This window comes from Anas platyrhynchos, chromosome 21 (assembly GCF_047663525.1).
Source record: "Anas platyrhynchos isolate ZD024472 breed Pekin duck chromosome 21, IASCAAS_PekinDuck_T2T, whole genome shotgun sequence".
Taxonomy (NCBI): domain Eukaryota; kingdom Metazoa; phylum Chordata; class Aves; order Anseriformes; family Anatidae; genus Anas; species Anas platyrhynchos.
Genome location: NC_092607.1, coordinates 4,527,695 through 4,540,879, shown reverse-complemented (window position 1 = coordinate 4,540,879; position 13,185 = coordinate 4,527,695). Strand labels below are relative to the sequence as shown.

General features: G+C 50.0%; 1 protein-coding gene and 1 long non-coding RNA gene across 5 annotated transcripts in view; one reads left to right on the top strand and one right to left on the bottom strand.

Moving 5' to 3' along the window:
- Positions 1–6: 6 nt before the first annotated feature.
- LOC110352124 (uncharacterized) lies at positions 7–12,705 on the top strand. Of its 2 annotated transcripts, XR_005260520.2 has the most exons (4): positions 7–141; positions 1,430–1,717; positions 9,296–9,326; positions 10,274–12,705. It is a non-coding gene; the product is annotated as an uncharacterized lncRNA (long non-coding RNA). The 2 variants fall into 2 exon arrangements; XR_005260519.2 differs by lacking the exons at positions 7–141; positions 1,430–1,717 and having other exon boundaries at positions 8,957–9,326.
- HNF4A (hepatocyte nuclear factor 4 alpha) overlaps positions 6,972–13,185 on the bottom strand; it is a 34,109-nt gene continuing 27,895 nt past the window's right edge. For all 3 annotated transcript variants that reach the window (XM_027472858.3, XM_005016356.6, XM_013096525.5), the window contains exons 6-10: positions 11,585–11,672; positions 10,945–11,100; positions 10,418–10,654; positions 9,620–9,742; positions 6,972–8,963 (exon numbers count right to left, since the gene is read on the bottom strand). In XM_027472858.3, the coding sequence (XP_027328659.1) occupies positions 8,821–8,963; positions 9,620–9,742; positions 10,418–10,654; positions 10,945–11,100; positions 11,585–11,672 (747 nt within the window). In that variant the 3' untranslated portion in view covers positions 6,972–8,820. The remainder of the gene's footprint in view (positions 8,964–9,619; positions 9,743–10,417; positions 10,655–10,944; positions 11,101–11,584; positions 11,673–13,185) is intronic.

Below are 13,185 nucleotides of genomic sequence, written 5' to 3'. Positions count from 1 at the left end.
GTCTGCCCCGGCCCCTGCCCCAGCAGGGACAGCCAGGGCCGCGTCCCGTCAGGGTTTGAACATCTCCGGAGGAGGAGGCTCCACAGCCCCTGTGGGCAGCCTGTGCTCAGTCACCCTCACAATGAAGTCCTTCCTCACACGGTGATGAAACCTCCTGTGGTTCAATTTCTAGCCATTAACCCTCACCCTATCACAGAGAAGTTTGACCCCATCCTCTTTGCATTGTCCCCTCAGGTTGAGATAGAGGTTGGTGAGATCCCTTCTCTAGGCTAAACATGCCCAGTTTATTTAGTCTTTCCTTGTAAGACAGATGCCCCGATCCCTTAAACATCTTCATGGCCCTACGCTGGACCCTCTCCAGAAGCTCTCCTCCCTCCTGTGCTGTGCCCAGCACTGCACACCGTGCTCCAGGCGCAGCCCCACCAGAGCTGTGCAGAGGGGAGGATCGCCTCCCGTCCTGCTGGCCGTGCCCCCCTGCAGCAGCCACTGCTCATGAGGGGCTGGGGGGGTCCCACAGCGGGGTCCAGGCAAGTGGAGCCAGCTCCTGGGATGGGGAAGAGGGCTACAGGGGGGATTTTAGTGAGGGTAGAGGGAGACAGCACTAATGGAGAGCTGGCTTTGTGTTTTGAGAGGGCAGAAAACCCAGGAATGCAGACTGGGGGGCATGAAATGTGGTGTACTACTAGTACTACTACTACTACTACTAGTAGTAGTAGTAGTAGTAGTAGTAGTAGTAATGGCCCCACCCCGGGCTTGCTGCTTTAAAAAGGGTCCAGCAGGGAGGGCTAGTGAGGGTGTAGGGAAAGAAGGGCTCACATTTACCCCCCTGATCCATGGACAGAGGGAGGTGGCGCAAGGGGCTCAGCACCCACTGGGCTCTGTGCCCCACCTGGGGGGTCCCTGTGGGGCGGTGGGCGCTGCTCCTGCCTTGGGTTGCAGCCTGTGCCTGCAGCCAGGAGAGGGAGTCGAGGACAGTTGGACAGTGGGAGCCCAGGGAGCCCTCAGTGGGAAGCCAGGCCTTTCCGTAGCATCTGATATTCAGCCCTGATTTACTCCTCTTGGAGGTTTCACCCTTCTGAAATTGAAAAGATTGCAATGACACCGTGCCAGGCAAGAGATGCACCAATGTGGCAGTAAATTTAATATGCTGCAGGTGTTTACCTGCAGAGAGACGTTTCAGGAGAAGGGGAATACAGGGTTTGACCCATTGCCAGTGTTTCAGTCCAGCATGACTTTGGGTCCAGCCAGCTCAGAGCTGGGTGCAGCTGGGCAAGCCGGTGCCCTGTGCTGGGATGCTCTCCGTGAATTAGGCCTGCTTGTGATGTTATTTTGTGCCCTTTTCAGTAGATCAGGGGATAAATGAGGTTGTGAAGAGACTTCACAAGGGAGAACAAGAGGCCTTACATTGCTCCTCTTTACATTCTTACAGCTCCTGGGTCCAGAGCCCTGAAGCACAAGGAGAAAAGCAACCAGGCAGGATGTGGAGGCCCAGGGCATAGGTGAGAGCCTGAAGCTGACAGCTGTGGATGCATTTTGGAGGGAGCTGTCTCTGAGCAGGTAAAATCCCTCTGGAAGGAAGGAGAAGGAGCATGTTTGGAAGGCAGGTCTGTGGCCTCACAGATGAAGGAGGTTCCCAGTTGCATTTAATCCCAGCTAATTGCTTGAAATTAGCAGGAGGTAGAGGTGATCTGAGAAAAGGTTTAAGAACACCAAAGAGGTAGGAAATGCTGGAGTTGTGATCAGGAATTTGTGCTACAGGTGCAGAATTTGGTTGGAATTGTACTAGTGAGGATGGTTTAGCAGGGAGACAGTACCAGATCTGTTTATAGCTGCTGCAACAGGGTGTTGGGACCAAGCAGGGATGATTGGTGATACTAAAGGGTACTAAAATAAGAGCAGGAGCCTTGTGCTAATAAAGGAGAATAAGGAAGGATGTATAAGGAAAGATATATAAGGAAGGAATAAGTAGAAATGAGAATGCTGTGTAGTGAAGAAGGACTAGAGATGAAATACATGTACATTTTGGGGGTGGTCTCCAAATGGAGTAACTGTCTGGCTCCAGTTTTCCTTATGTGGAGAATGTGGGACTCAAAGGTGGTGGTGAATCAAAGTGAAGGTTTCAAGCTCTGAGCCACGTTACAGGGGGACTGTTAAAGTGCTGGCATGTGAAATCATGGCAACAGTAGCAAGAGTTTCTGTAGTTTAAGTGGTGTGGCATCCTGTGACTAGAAACCAGTAAAGGCAAAACATGGCTATAAGGAAGTAAAGCCAAAAAAATGGAAACAAACACCAATAGTCCTCCCCTAGTTGGAGAGTTTTGCCTTACGCGTGGCTGCAGGAGGGAGGAGGATGTAGTGCATCACATGCGTGCAAACATCCCCAGCTGAGAGGGAATGAGCTCTAGTGCTCTACTACTTCATCAGCCCCAAATCTATTGTATTTTGCATGAGTTTCAGTCAGGAGTTGTGTTGCCTGACCTTGGAGCCACACCTGGACCCCATGGGGAATCCAGCCTTTCTCGTGTTCCTCTCTCCTATCACTTGTGGTTCATACCTTTCTCAGCTCTGCTGCTCCTGGGTGCTCCCGCACCCTGCCGTTGTGTTATAAATGGATGGCTGTTGGTGTTGGTTGATATTTAATGAAGTTCGTGTAATACTCTTCACTCATTTACTTATCCAAACAGTCTTAATACCCAGCCTGGGAAAGTTATCTTGGCTTCTTCAAGCTTTTCCACCATTAGCAATAAACATTTTACAGTCTTGGCAAGCTGAGGCTGAGACGAGAGCATGACTTCAAACAGCACTGCTAGCAGAGAAGGCTTTAAACTGATATTAAGTCGCTAAACTGTGCAAACATAACAGTCCTGTAATAAAGATAATCTCTGTACAGTTCAGGCCAAGAGGGGTTCTGGCCCTCAGGGTGCAGGTGGAAGCTCGGTGCCCTGTGGATTACACAAACCCTTTGGGCAGCTCAGCACCACGAGAGAGAGCCAGCAGTCCATGATGCTGGGCGAGGCCTGCGCACGTGTGGGGCCGTGTTGTGTCCCAGGCCTGAGTTTCTGCTATTGAAGCAGAGCAGGAGGATGAAAAGGAGCATTGGGGAATGGCAGACAATATTTATCCACCAAGCAGGGCTGTGCCAGGCTGGTTGGTGCAAGCCTGCTCTGGATGTGGTAGCTGACCCGTGGGGTGCTCGGCTGTGATGCAGTCCAACAGCTACTCCTCCATGCTTACAGGCACAAAGAGGGTGAAGTGAAAATATGCCCTAAATTACCATAAACATTCATGGTCTCAAAGCCTGGAAGACTCCTTCCAGCCAGTCGTCCATGCCTGCTCTTGCCCTGTGTGTCTCGGGGTGAGAAGGGGATCTCAGCTTTGGTTCTGAGAAGTAAGCATCCCTCTGCAGAGCTCTGCCCCTGCTCTGCACGTGTGGCGGGCCAGAGCCACATGCAAAGCTACGGGAACAGTCAGTAATATGCAAACACATTCAAAGCTGTCACATCTGCCTGGGAAGCAGCTGTTCCCATACGTACGCAGGCAGAGACCCCCTCCCAGCCACGTAAAAGTCATGCTCACATGCAGTCAGCCTTGCAGCCAGGTCACAGTGTGACAGACACAGCCGTACCCATCCCAGGGCCTGAGAAAAGATTTCTTTCCTCCTTGGCTTTACTAGCTTCAAGACTAACCATGTTTTCGCAAAAGCTCGGTGAGGAATGTGCTTGGCAGGGCCTCTGAATGTTTTAAATATTACAGGATTTCTGTAGTTTAATTTATTCTGAACAGACCGTGTTTTCTCAGCCTTCCATCATGCTTCCCGGTGTCTTTGCACAGCGGAAGGAAAGCAGCTGGCTCCGTGGTGGGATGGGTCCCTGGCAGGATCAGCCCTTGCTGGGTGCTGTGGATGTGCTGCTCGGGGAGCTGTGTGTCCTGCCAGCACCTCTGTGGTGATGCCACAGCGCTGAGGGCTGTGTTAGAGCAGCACGAGCACTCGGTTTTGCTCCTCCAAAATCCAGCCTGTAAGCGGTGGGGGCAGGATGAAGCTGATGAAGCACTGCTGCTCCCTGGGTTGGACTGGGTGCTTTGCTCTGGGGATTTTCAGCCTGGTACCCGTCACAAGCCCTTATTTCAGTGGGAAGAAGAGAAGCAGTTTCTGTGGCCTGTATTTTCTGTGAGTAACCACCTGCAGCAGGGGTGGCCCCAGGCCTCTGAAACCTGATGAAGCAGCCAACCTGGCATCACTCCAGGCCCAAAACTAGAGTAAGCCTTGGAAATACAGTTCCCAAATCACCTTCCTTCCCAAGGCAGCTCAGACCAAGAGCTCTCCACCTCCCGGGCTTTAGCAGGGAGCACGCTGGTGACCGCAGCAGCCTCTTTTTTTCCTACAAGGGCACCAAGCTGCAGGAAGTGACTGCCGTCCTGTTTGTGCCGAGCTCCCCTGCTCACTCTGCACGTAACGAAGCTGACAGTATATTGCCACCTTTATTGGCCTGGCTGGCAATTTTTCAGGTGCTAGGTGTGTTTATGGCTGTCAGGGTCACACCTGAATTAGGAATGGGGAGAGGGATTTTAAACGTACCCACACCTTACCCTTCCCTCCCCAGTCTGTCAGAGCAGAAGGGGACTGCGCAGGGCACGGCCTGAATTCCCAAACTGGTTGGTATTTTTTGCACTCAGCCTTGAAGGAACCTGACAGCCTGGCACTCAGAATTGCCTGGCTCAGCAGTGCCACGTTGCTGAGCTGTCCCAGCTGCCTCTTGTTTTTCATGACTATCTGTGCCTGTGTGTACACTTGCAAGTTTAATAGCAGCAATAGTTGCTTTTGTCAGAGATGATATGCAGGCCATAAAGCTCATTTGCCATTTTTTTGTTTGTTTCTTTCTTTCCACTGAGATATGAAAGCTGTGGAAAAGGCTCCAAAGCCTGTTGGTGATTTCATATGAGGGTTATATAAGGAATATGAAAAGAATGCATTTCTTAGTGGCCAGAGTACCTAAAAATACCGCTTCTGCAGATCTTTGTTTGAACATCATGAAAATATCTTGCAGCTGGAGATACTAATCTCTGGGATAATGTCCTCAGTTTAGGTAGCAAGCACAGAAGAGAACAGTAAAAGGCTCTCTTGTCCAAAAACAATGTCAGGAAGTTGTCTCAAAAGCCAATACTTCTGTCCTTACAGAAGCCACCCCCTGTGTCATGGGACATTGCCTGCAGGCTCCAGGGAGCCCAGGAGGATAAAACACAGCCTGTGCATGGCAAAACCAGTGTCTCAGTGTGATTCCAGGCTGGAACGACAGAAGAGGTGAGGGCTGTGACTGAGGATACCTCATAAGGACAAAGTTGTCTCTGGGGCTGTTTGTAGGTTTTTTTCCAAGCAAGCTGAATCCAGCAATGAGAAAAATCTTCTAGGGACTGCACTGATTTAAGATTAACCAGGTAAAGGGCAACCTTGATAGAACAGTTCACGGGAAGGAATCCAGGAGAATTTATTGCTTCAAAGATTTGATATTGCATATGCAGAGCTATTAGGGCATATACCCAGGTGAAACCAACTGTGGGTCACGGGGTTCCTGTGCAGACAGAGCAGTCCTGGGTTTTATTCCACATTAAAGGCAAGGAATTAACTCCTTTTCCTTTTCTTGACTAATCACTCAGCCACTGTGTCTGGGCTGATATAATGCATCTAGCAATGGCATTGGGGTTCTGGATCATCAGCTGGGGAAGGGTGCGTAGGTGCTGGGGTGTGTTGTTCGAGGCCTGCCCTATTCTGGGCCCTTGGTGTCTGAGTGAAGGCAAACTTTAAGTTCTGTCTCCATACAGCCCTCAAGCATAGCTGCATCTCATACCTGTTGACAGGTATGAGATGTTTTCACCAACATGACTAACTGGAAGGTCACTGGATGCACAAGGAGGCTCGTGATGTGAGTAGCAGGCTGCAAAACCAGGCTGCCCCTCAAGCCCTTCTGCCTGGGGTGGGACTGTCCTCCTCACTTCACCGTAGGGGCAGGAGATGGGGAGACATGAAGGGCATCTCAGGTGGATCAGCACTTAAAATGCTAGATGTTGCTCCTCCCCAGATACCAAATCTTTATAGCAATCTAGACCTCTCTCCTCTCTTCCTGTTATCTTGCCAGGAATGCTGCAGCTGAGAGCAGGCTCGCGTGATCAGAGCAGGTCATTAGGAGTCTTCTCTAATTGTCAGGGCATTTCTTCACCTTTACAACTGGTGACAAGCTGACTTTCACTTTATTGTCTTATTGTGCCCTATAAGCTCACTCTGCCTTTGACTGCACCTGCTGTCAGCAGCAGGTTGGCTGTGTGTGAACCAAAGCAGAATCATTGCCCCAAAATACTAAAAAATGACCCTTAAAATACGAGAGGGATTTAGAAATTAATGGGTTCAAAATGCTAATAACATTTTAGCTTCCATCGCTTGGCACTCAGAGTGTGGTTAATTGAAGTTTTTAAGCTCTTTGGAATCATGGAAGTAAATATTTATTCTTCGTGGTTGTTTTAATGAAAATTGGGGTTGTCATTCAACCTTATGATTCCAGCATACATGGCTTCAGGACAGACACCAGCTAACATTAGGCTCCCCATGAAATAGTGATAGCTGGCAGTGACATCAAACACTTGTTTTTTAGTTTTTTCCTCAATACACATATGCTTTGTGCTCAGACCAACAGGGAGGTGAGCTCCTGAATTTAGAATAAATCTTCCCAGAAGAAAGAAATCCATCTGTCTGGGAAAAGTTAGAAAATATTTTGGCATTTATTTCTTTTTTTTTTTTTTTTATGAATACAAACTCTAGTGAAGAAATATTCCTCTGTTTCCATTGGAAGGCAGTAACCAGCAAAAATTAATGTACAGTATCGAGGAATGCTCGGTGCAAATGGACCACAGTGATTCCCCACAGAGTATCTCTACATACGGGGAAAAAGGTTGCTGCAGTTGGAAAAGACAGCCTGGTTAATCTTTTTTTTTTTTTTTTGCATTTAATCTCCCAATTATAAATAATCAATGTGATTTACAAAATAATTTACAGAAAATGATTGGATTCATCTCATCATTGCAATAAATTACTCAGTATAATGCCACCAGCTCTCAGGGACGATACAACGCTTCTGACGCCGTGGGCGCAAGGTGAGGTGTTCCATGTTTGCATTGGCGATCATGGCACAGAGCTGCAGCTCCTCTGGTGTGGCTGGCTCAGATTCGTCCCTGCTGGGGACCTGTCCCAGGCCCCATTTTTGCTGCGATTCCACCAGCTTCATGTCCCCACAGGGCCCACATCACCCCACATAGCCGGGACCCGCAGGAACGCAGTCTGTGGTTCGGTAGAGCTGCTGTTGCCCCGGTGCTAAACCAGGATCTTTCTCCTTGTGCTGGGTTTTCCAGGGCACAGATGCTGTGCATCTGCTGTCGGCCTTCTCTCACAAAAAAACATTCGTTCCAGGTTTTCTCAGCACCTCTGCTGTGGTGCTGCCAAAACTGAACCTGAGGAGAGGCCTGGAGGCCGTGCCCGCGGAGGCGACGGGAGGGCTCCTTGCCTGATTTCAGCTGTAAACCAAAGGTCAAACCTGCATGGTTTCGGCCCTGACAGGCTTCAGAGAGTAACAGAAATAGGCAGGCACAGGGAAACGGGGGCTAGGCTGTGCAGGCTGGGGCAGACCGAGGGGCTCTGGTGGGACAGGGCCCTTCCCTGGCCTCTGTCGGTCTTCGCTGTGGGACTCAAAGCACTGTGTTTTGAGGCTCTGCTCTCAAACCTGCTGAGGTCTGGAGGAGCCATAATGAGTTCTTATCACATTGTGAAGCCCTATAAATCTGTTATCAGCCACCCACTCTAAGGAGGGAGTGTCACTGAACTGGACACGTAGATCATATGGCATGTCTTAGCGTTAAAGCAAAGGGTCTGAGCTGAACTCCTGGGTTACAACACTCCTGGCACTCAGGAGTCTGTCTGTGAGGCCCAGGCAATTCTCACCCTCACAGCCTGTGCTGGGGTGGCCCCATCCCACATTCCCCGGCTTCCCATGCTGGGTGGTGAGGAGGCAGTAGTATAAAGGAATGATCTGGCTGCCTCTCTGAGCCCTGTGGTGGGACAGCAGCCATGGCATGGAAACAGCAAAACCCCTCAAAAGGCAGCAGGATACAAATAGTGGAAAATCCCAGTGGGCAAGTGTGCCTGAATCAGCTGAGAAGGTTTGGTAGAGCTGGCTGGGAGCTTAGTTTGCTGGAAGGTGACCATGGTAAGGTTTGGGGTGAGCTGAGGCTGAGGAACCGTTCTCTCAGTGCTGCCTGGGCAAACCCCAGTGTGCTTCACCTGCAGCAATGCTCCTAGGGCAGCTGCCACCTCCGAGAAGTCTGGCAGGATGGGGGCTGTCTGGGGAACTGGCATGGCTGTGGGTGGAGGCCCTCCTTTTGCACAGCACAGTGTCTTGGTTTGGAGAATTGCTTGTTCACAGGGTCTGGTGCATGCTGAACCGACGCAGAGAGGCAGCAATGGGGAACAACCAGCTGCACTGTCCACAGCCAGTCCCTGCAAACCTCCCAATGGAGGCAGACAGAAATCTGGCCCTTCTTATGAGGAATGAGGGTTTCAGGAAGGCTTCAACCTTAGTTCTATGACTCGAGGCTCTCCGTGGCGTGCGCTGCCCATAGCTGCAGGAAGACAGCTTTTGGTAGTGGTGGACTAGTCCAATAAGCAAGTCCGTGTGTTTGTGCCCGAGGACCTCTGGATGGCTTCTCTTTTCACAGTGACAGAGGCAGCTCGGGCTTTTCTCCCACACGGTCTTCTCAACGAGGCCAGCCGGTCTGCAGCTTGCTAAATGACCTCCTGTTTTGTGATGGCAGGCTGTGGGATGGAGCTGGGCTGTTTCGCCACGGTTGCAATGGCTCCGGGCAGCAGCTTGTACTGCTCTGGCCCTGAGCCCGCGGGTGGAGATGGCTGGGGAGTTTCTGGAGTTGCTACAGAGAGAGACACAAAATTAGAAGAGGGCCACATGGACCTGATGGCAATGGGATCTATACCTTATCCGTGCTTGGTTCAGCTGTAAGCCAGACAAAGGCTCTGTAACAATAGCCCCTAATGGCTGGGTGTGTTGGCTGCAGGGCAGCCCTGACATGCGGGCCTGGTTAGATGCCCTGGGAGAGCCACAGTGATGAACACTGGATGAAGGGAGCTACTGGGCTTTTAGCCTGTACTGGCCACAGTTTTTGGTCAGCTGAGATCATTTCAGCCCAAATTCCCATGTGGTAACCTTTTGTGTTGGATCAGATTCTTCTGTGTTTTTGCACAGGGTGAAGTGAGGTGTGTTTGGACCATTCAAGGTAAGGGGAGCCTTTCCACTGCTCTCAGTAAGCACTGGGTGGGATCATCCATCTCTAAATTTAAGGGCTATGCAAAAATTACAGTCTGCCAGGGAGTATCTTGTTGAATCAGTCCATCCTGCTCTGATCTAATCCACTTCTCTGTTTGTCTTTCCCTCCTTTCTGCATTATCTTGCAGACCTTTATCAGAGACTGTCTTGCACTGAAATGTCCTTGCAAGGTAGAAACTACCTCCACACATTGGAAAGCTCTCAGTTTTACCCGGGGTCTCCCCTCCCTCTGGCAATACTCACACATCTGCCCATTGTGCATCTGAGGAGGCATTGTGTTGGCCACAATGACGTTTGTTCCCAGGTTCTCCTGGATCAGATGAGGGTGCAGGGGGTGGTGAGCATGCGGCGTTTCACTTGATGACCCTACAAACATGCATGTCATATTAGATGCCAATACAGCAGAAAGAGACATCTCAGATGGGCAAAAAAAACACTGCACCAAAATGCCCAGGCCTCCCCAGTTGCGCACGATCAGCTTGTACCTATCCCATATTTCTCCACAGATGCCTTGGGCTCAGTAACCCTGCCTGCATTTACTTTTATGTAGGGTTACATCGCTCTTCTCTTGAGACACATTTGTATGGTAAAAAAATAGCACAGTGACTTCTCCCTCTCTCTCTCTTTTTTTTTTTTTTTTTTTCCCATTGGATGCTTCCAGTAGAAAATATGGGATGCACTTTCAAGCTGGTCTTTCAGACCCTTTAGATTAGACAACTCCCTCCTGACAGAGGAGGATCAGTGAAACAGCTGGCTCGTAGGAGTCTGGGGGTTGCACTGTGACACTTGTCTACATGCAGAGGGCTGGGGATTCCTCTCTGTAAGTAGCTGCAGAGGCAAAGCATCTCTTTAGGTGATTAGAAAATAAATACTCTTTGTTATAGCTGCAAATGACAGGAGGAGATGGTTTCATGCGAGTCAAGGGCTGACCTGCAGACAGGCTGGATCTCCGCCTTTTATAGATGGGGAACGGTGGCTGTGAGGGTTCCCAAGGGATCAGGAAGAACTGGGAGGCCTCTTGCAGGACCCTCAAACACTCACCTCCCAGAAGCATCTCCTGCAGCAGGTTGTCGATCTTAGCCATGCCGAAGAGCTTAACAAACTGGATCTGCTCTATCATCTGCCAGGTGATGCTCTGCAGCACGGGCAGCAGCAGCAGCAGCTCCCCGAAGCGGCCCCGTGAGTCGTACTGCCGGTCATTGATGTAGTCCTCCAGGCTGACCTGCACCTGGTACCGCATCCGCTTGATCTTGGAGGGGTCACTCAGTCCTTTGGCATCTGAAACAACCCACAGAGCAAACTATCCAGGCTGCTTCCCTAGGAACTGTCCTTCAGTAATAACATGAATTCTGGGCACAGGCTGAGGTGAGCTGTCTCTGATTCTCCGCTGTCTGTGGCAGTGGACATTTTTCTTCTTCTTGGTCTGACTTCACCCCTCCCTCTATGAACAGCTTGGCCCCAGGAGGAGACCAGGCGGCACTTCCACAGCTCACAACTAGTATTAGTTGGCATAACACCGACTAGTTCCTTTTGACAATGAGCCTTGCATGCTGCAAGACAGAGCATACCTGGGTCAAAGAAGATGATGGCTTTCAAGCAGGCGTATTCGTTATCATCTATCTGCAGCTCCTGGAAGGGGAGGACCAGCTCGTCCAGGATGCGGATGGCCACGCGGCTGACCTCCACCAGCTCGGGGCAGTTCCGTGGGATGATATGGTCATTTCCTTTGGACAAGCAGCACAGAGACCATCACCTCGTCATTGACCAAAAATTCATAAGGGTGACAAGGAGTTCAAAACCCAGACAACTAATGTTGAGATGGAAGCCTTAAGAAGTTCCTGTTTCTGCCTAGTATGGCCCACCAGAAATGCTGATCTTTTCTGCCAGAGCAGCTTCTCCCCACTCAGGAGTCACTCAAGCAAGGAGAAGCTGATTGAGGAGCAAGAGCTTCTTCTCAATCACACCACAGCCTGCTTACACTAAACCTGATGGGGATGTTTATTGTCAACTACCTTTGCCACACCAACAGGTTATGGTCCAGATGTGAATATGTGTCAGGCCTGGCTGCACACAAAGGGTTCCTTAAAAGCTCAAGCCACCACCCTGCAAAAAGGGTGCCTGCAAACACTGAACCACACTCTCCTTTATCCCAGCAGGGAAGCTTAGCAGAAACAGAGCAGCAGGGAGGAGCAGAAGCGCACTCTTTACCTAGCAGCAAGACATCCTTGAACACCATGGACCTCTTGGCAACTCCCAGTAACAGATGTTCGCCTGCATGTGCTCGCAGCAGTGCCACCTGCAAGGGTAGGGACAAGTTACTTGGGTGGTGCACAGACAGACACACATGGCTGTGATTTCATGTAAGCAGCAGAGGAAGCTGAGAATCTGTGTTACACTCAGGCTAGATGTATGGGAGGGGGAAGCAAGGGAGTGCTTAGGAAAATAAGGCTCCATCTTAGGAAGAGACTGGGTGAAACCATGATGACTGAGGAGGAAGGCAGTGGGGAGAGACTGCAGAGCAGCCTGGTCACGGGGTGGGATGGGGCTGCAGGGCCCTACTGGGGCAGCACGGGGGGATTCCTGTAACCCAGCCCACGTGCATCGTGCCCCTCGCTGAAAGCTCCCTGCTGCACTCAGTGACCCGGGATCAGAGGCCCAGGAATGAGCCTGAGGTGCCTGTGTGAGGGGAGATGAGGCTTTAGCTGTCTCTCACAGGACCAAGGAGGAGGGCTGCCATATCTCTGGGCAGTGCCCACAGGGACTCACGTCCACTGGCTGGGGGGTCGCTCTCTGGTCATTTGTTCCCTCCGTAGCAGTGGGCATTTGAGCCAGAGAAGCCAAAGGGATGTTTTTCTGCCTTGGCGTTAATGATTGAAGTGTTTAATTTTACACCCTCCATTGGCTCCCGAGAATGTTCTGAATCTTTTGCCCTCCTTCGGTTAAAAATTTCAGAGATTTAGGCAGAAACAGAAGTTAACAATTGGACAGCCTGACATGGAGGCTCCTTAATATCCAGCCAGGAAACTCTGCTGAAGAAAACAATCATTAAACATTAAAGGAGAGATTCTGAAAAGTTTGTCCTGATGGGAATGGTCCCCTTTTCCAGTGGGTTATCTCTCAGCATCTGACAAAGCCAAGCAAAGTCCTACCCTACCAGAAATGTCAGGAAAGTGTATCACCTGTGGAAGAAAGCACTGGTTAAAAAAGATGCTGATGTCTGAGAGATGTTTTTTGGTGTTTTTTTTTTTCTTTCTTTTTTTTTCTTTTTTTTCTTCTTGGGGGTGTAAAAGGGTTATGCAAAATAAACAGAGTGGAGGTCCTTGCAAAAAGACTATGCACACATGATGTTGGGGAACCTTTATCTGTATGCCCAAATCTAGCCTCTCTCTATCGCTATCCAAACATGGGTGGGTGTACTAGCTGAGCTGCTCGTAATTAGCGGAGCTGCACAAAGCTGAGCTTCCCATCTGCTGAAAATTTGAGAAGGTTGGGAAGACTGCAAGTCCCAGTGGGGAACAAACCCCTCGTGGAAATTTTCTGCCTAATCCAAATTCTAAAGCTCAGGTTGGAAACACCATTTTTGTATCCATACAATGTACTTTAAAGTTAAACTAAATTACTTCAGCAAAGCAAAAATATCTTAACTGTTCTTTGTTCTTGCAGTGATCACCCTGAGATACATCACTCCATTGTCAACTAGGATAAATATAAAAGCTGTAACACCGCAAAGTAGAACTTTAACTTTGAAGTGGAATGGCTTTGCCCCACCAAACCCAGTACTCTGACATTTTGGTGCAGAGGAAAAATGA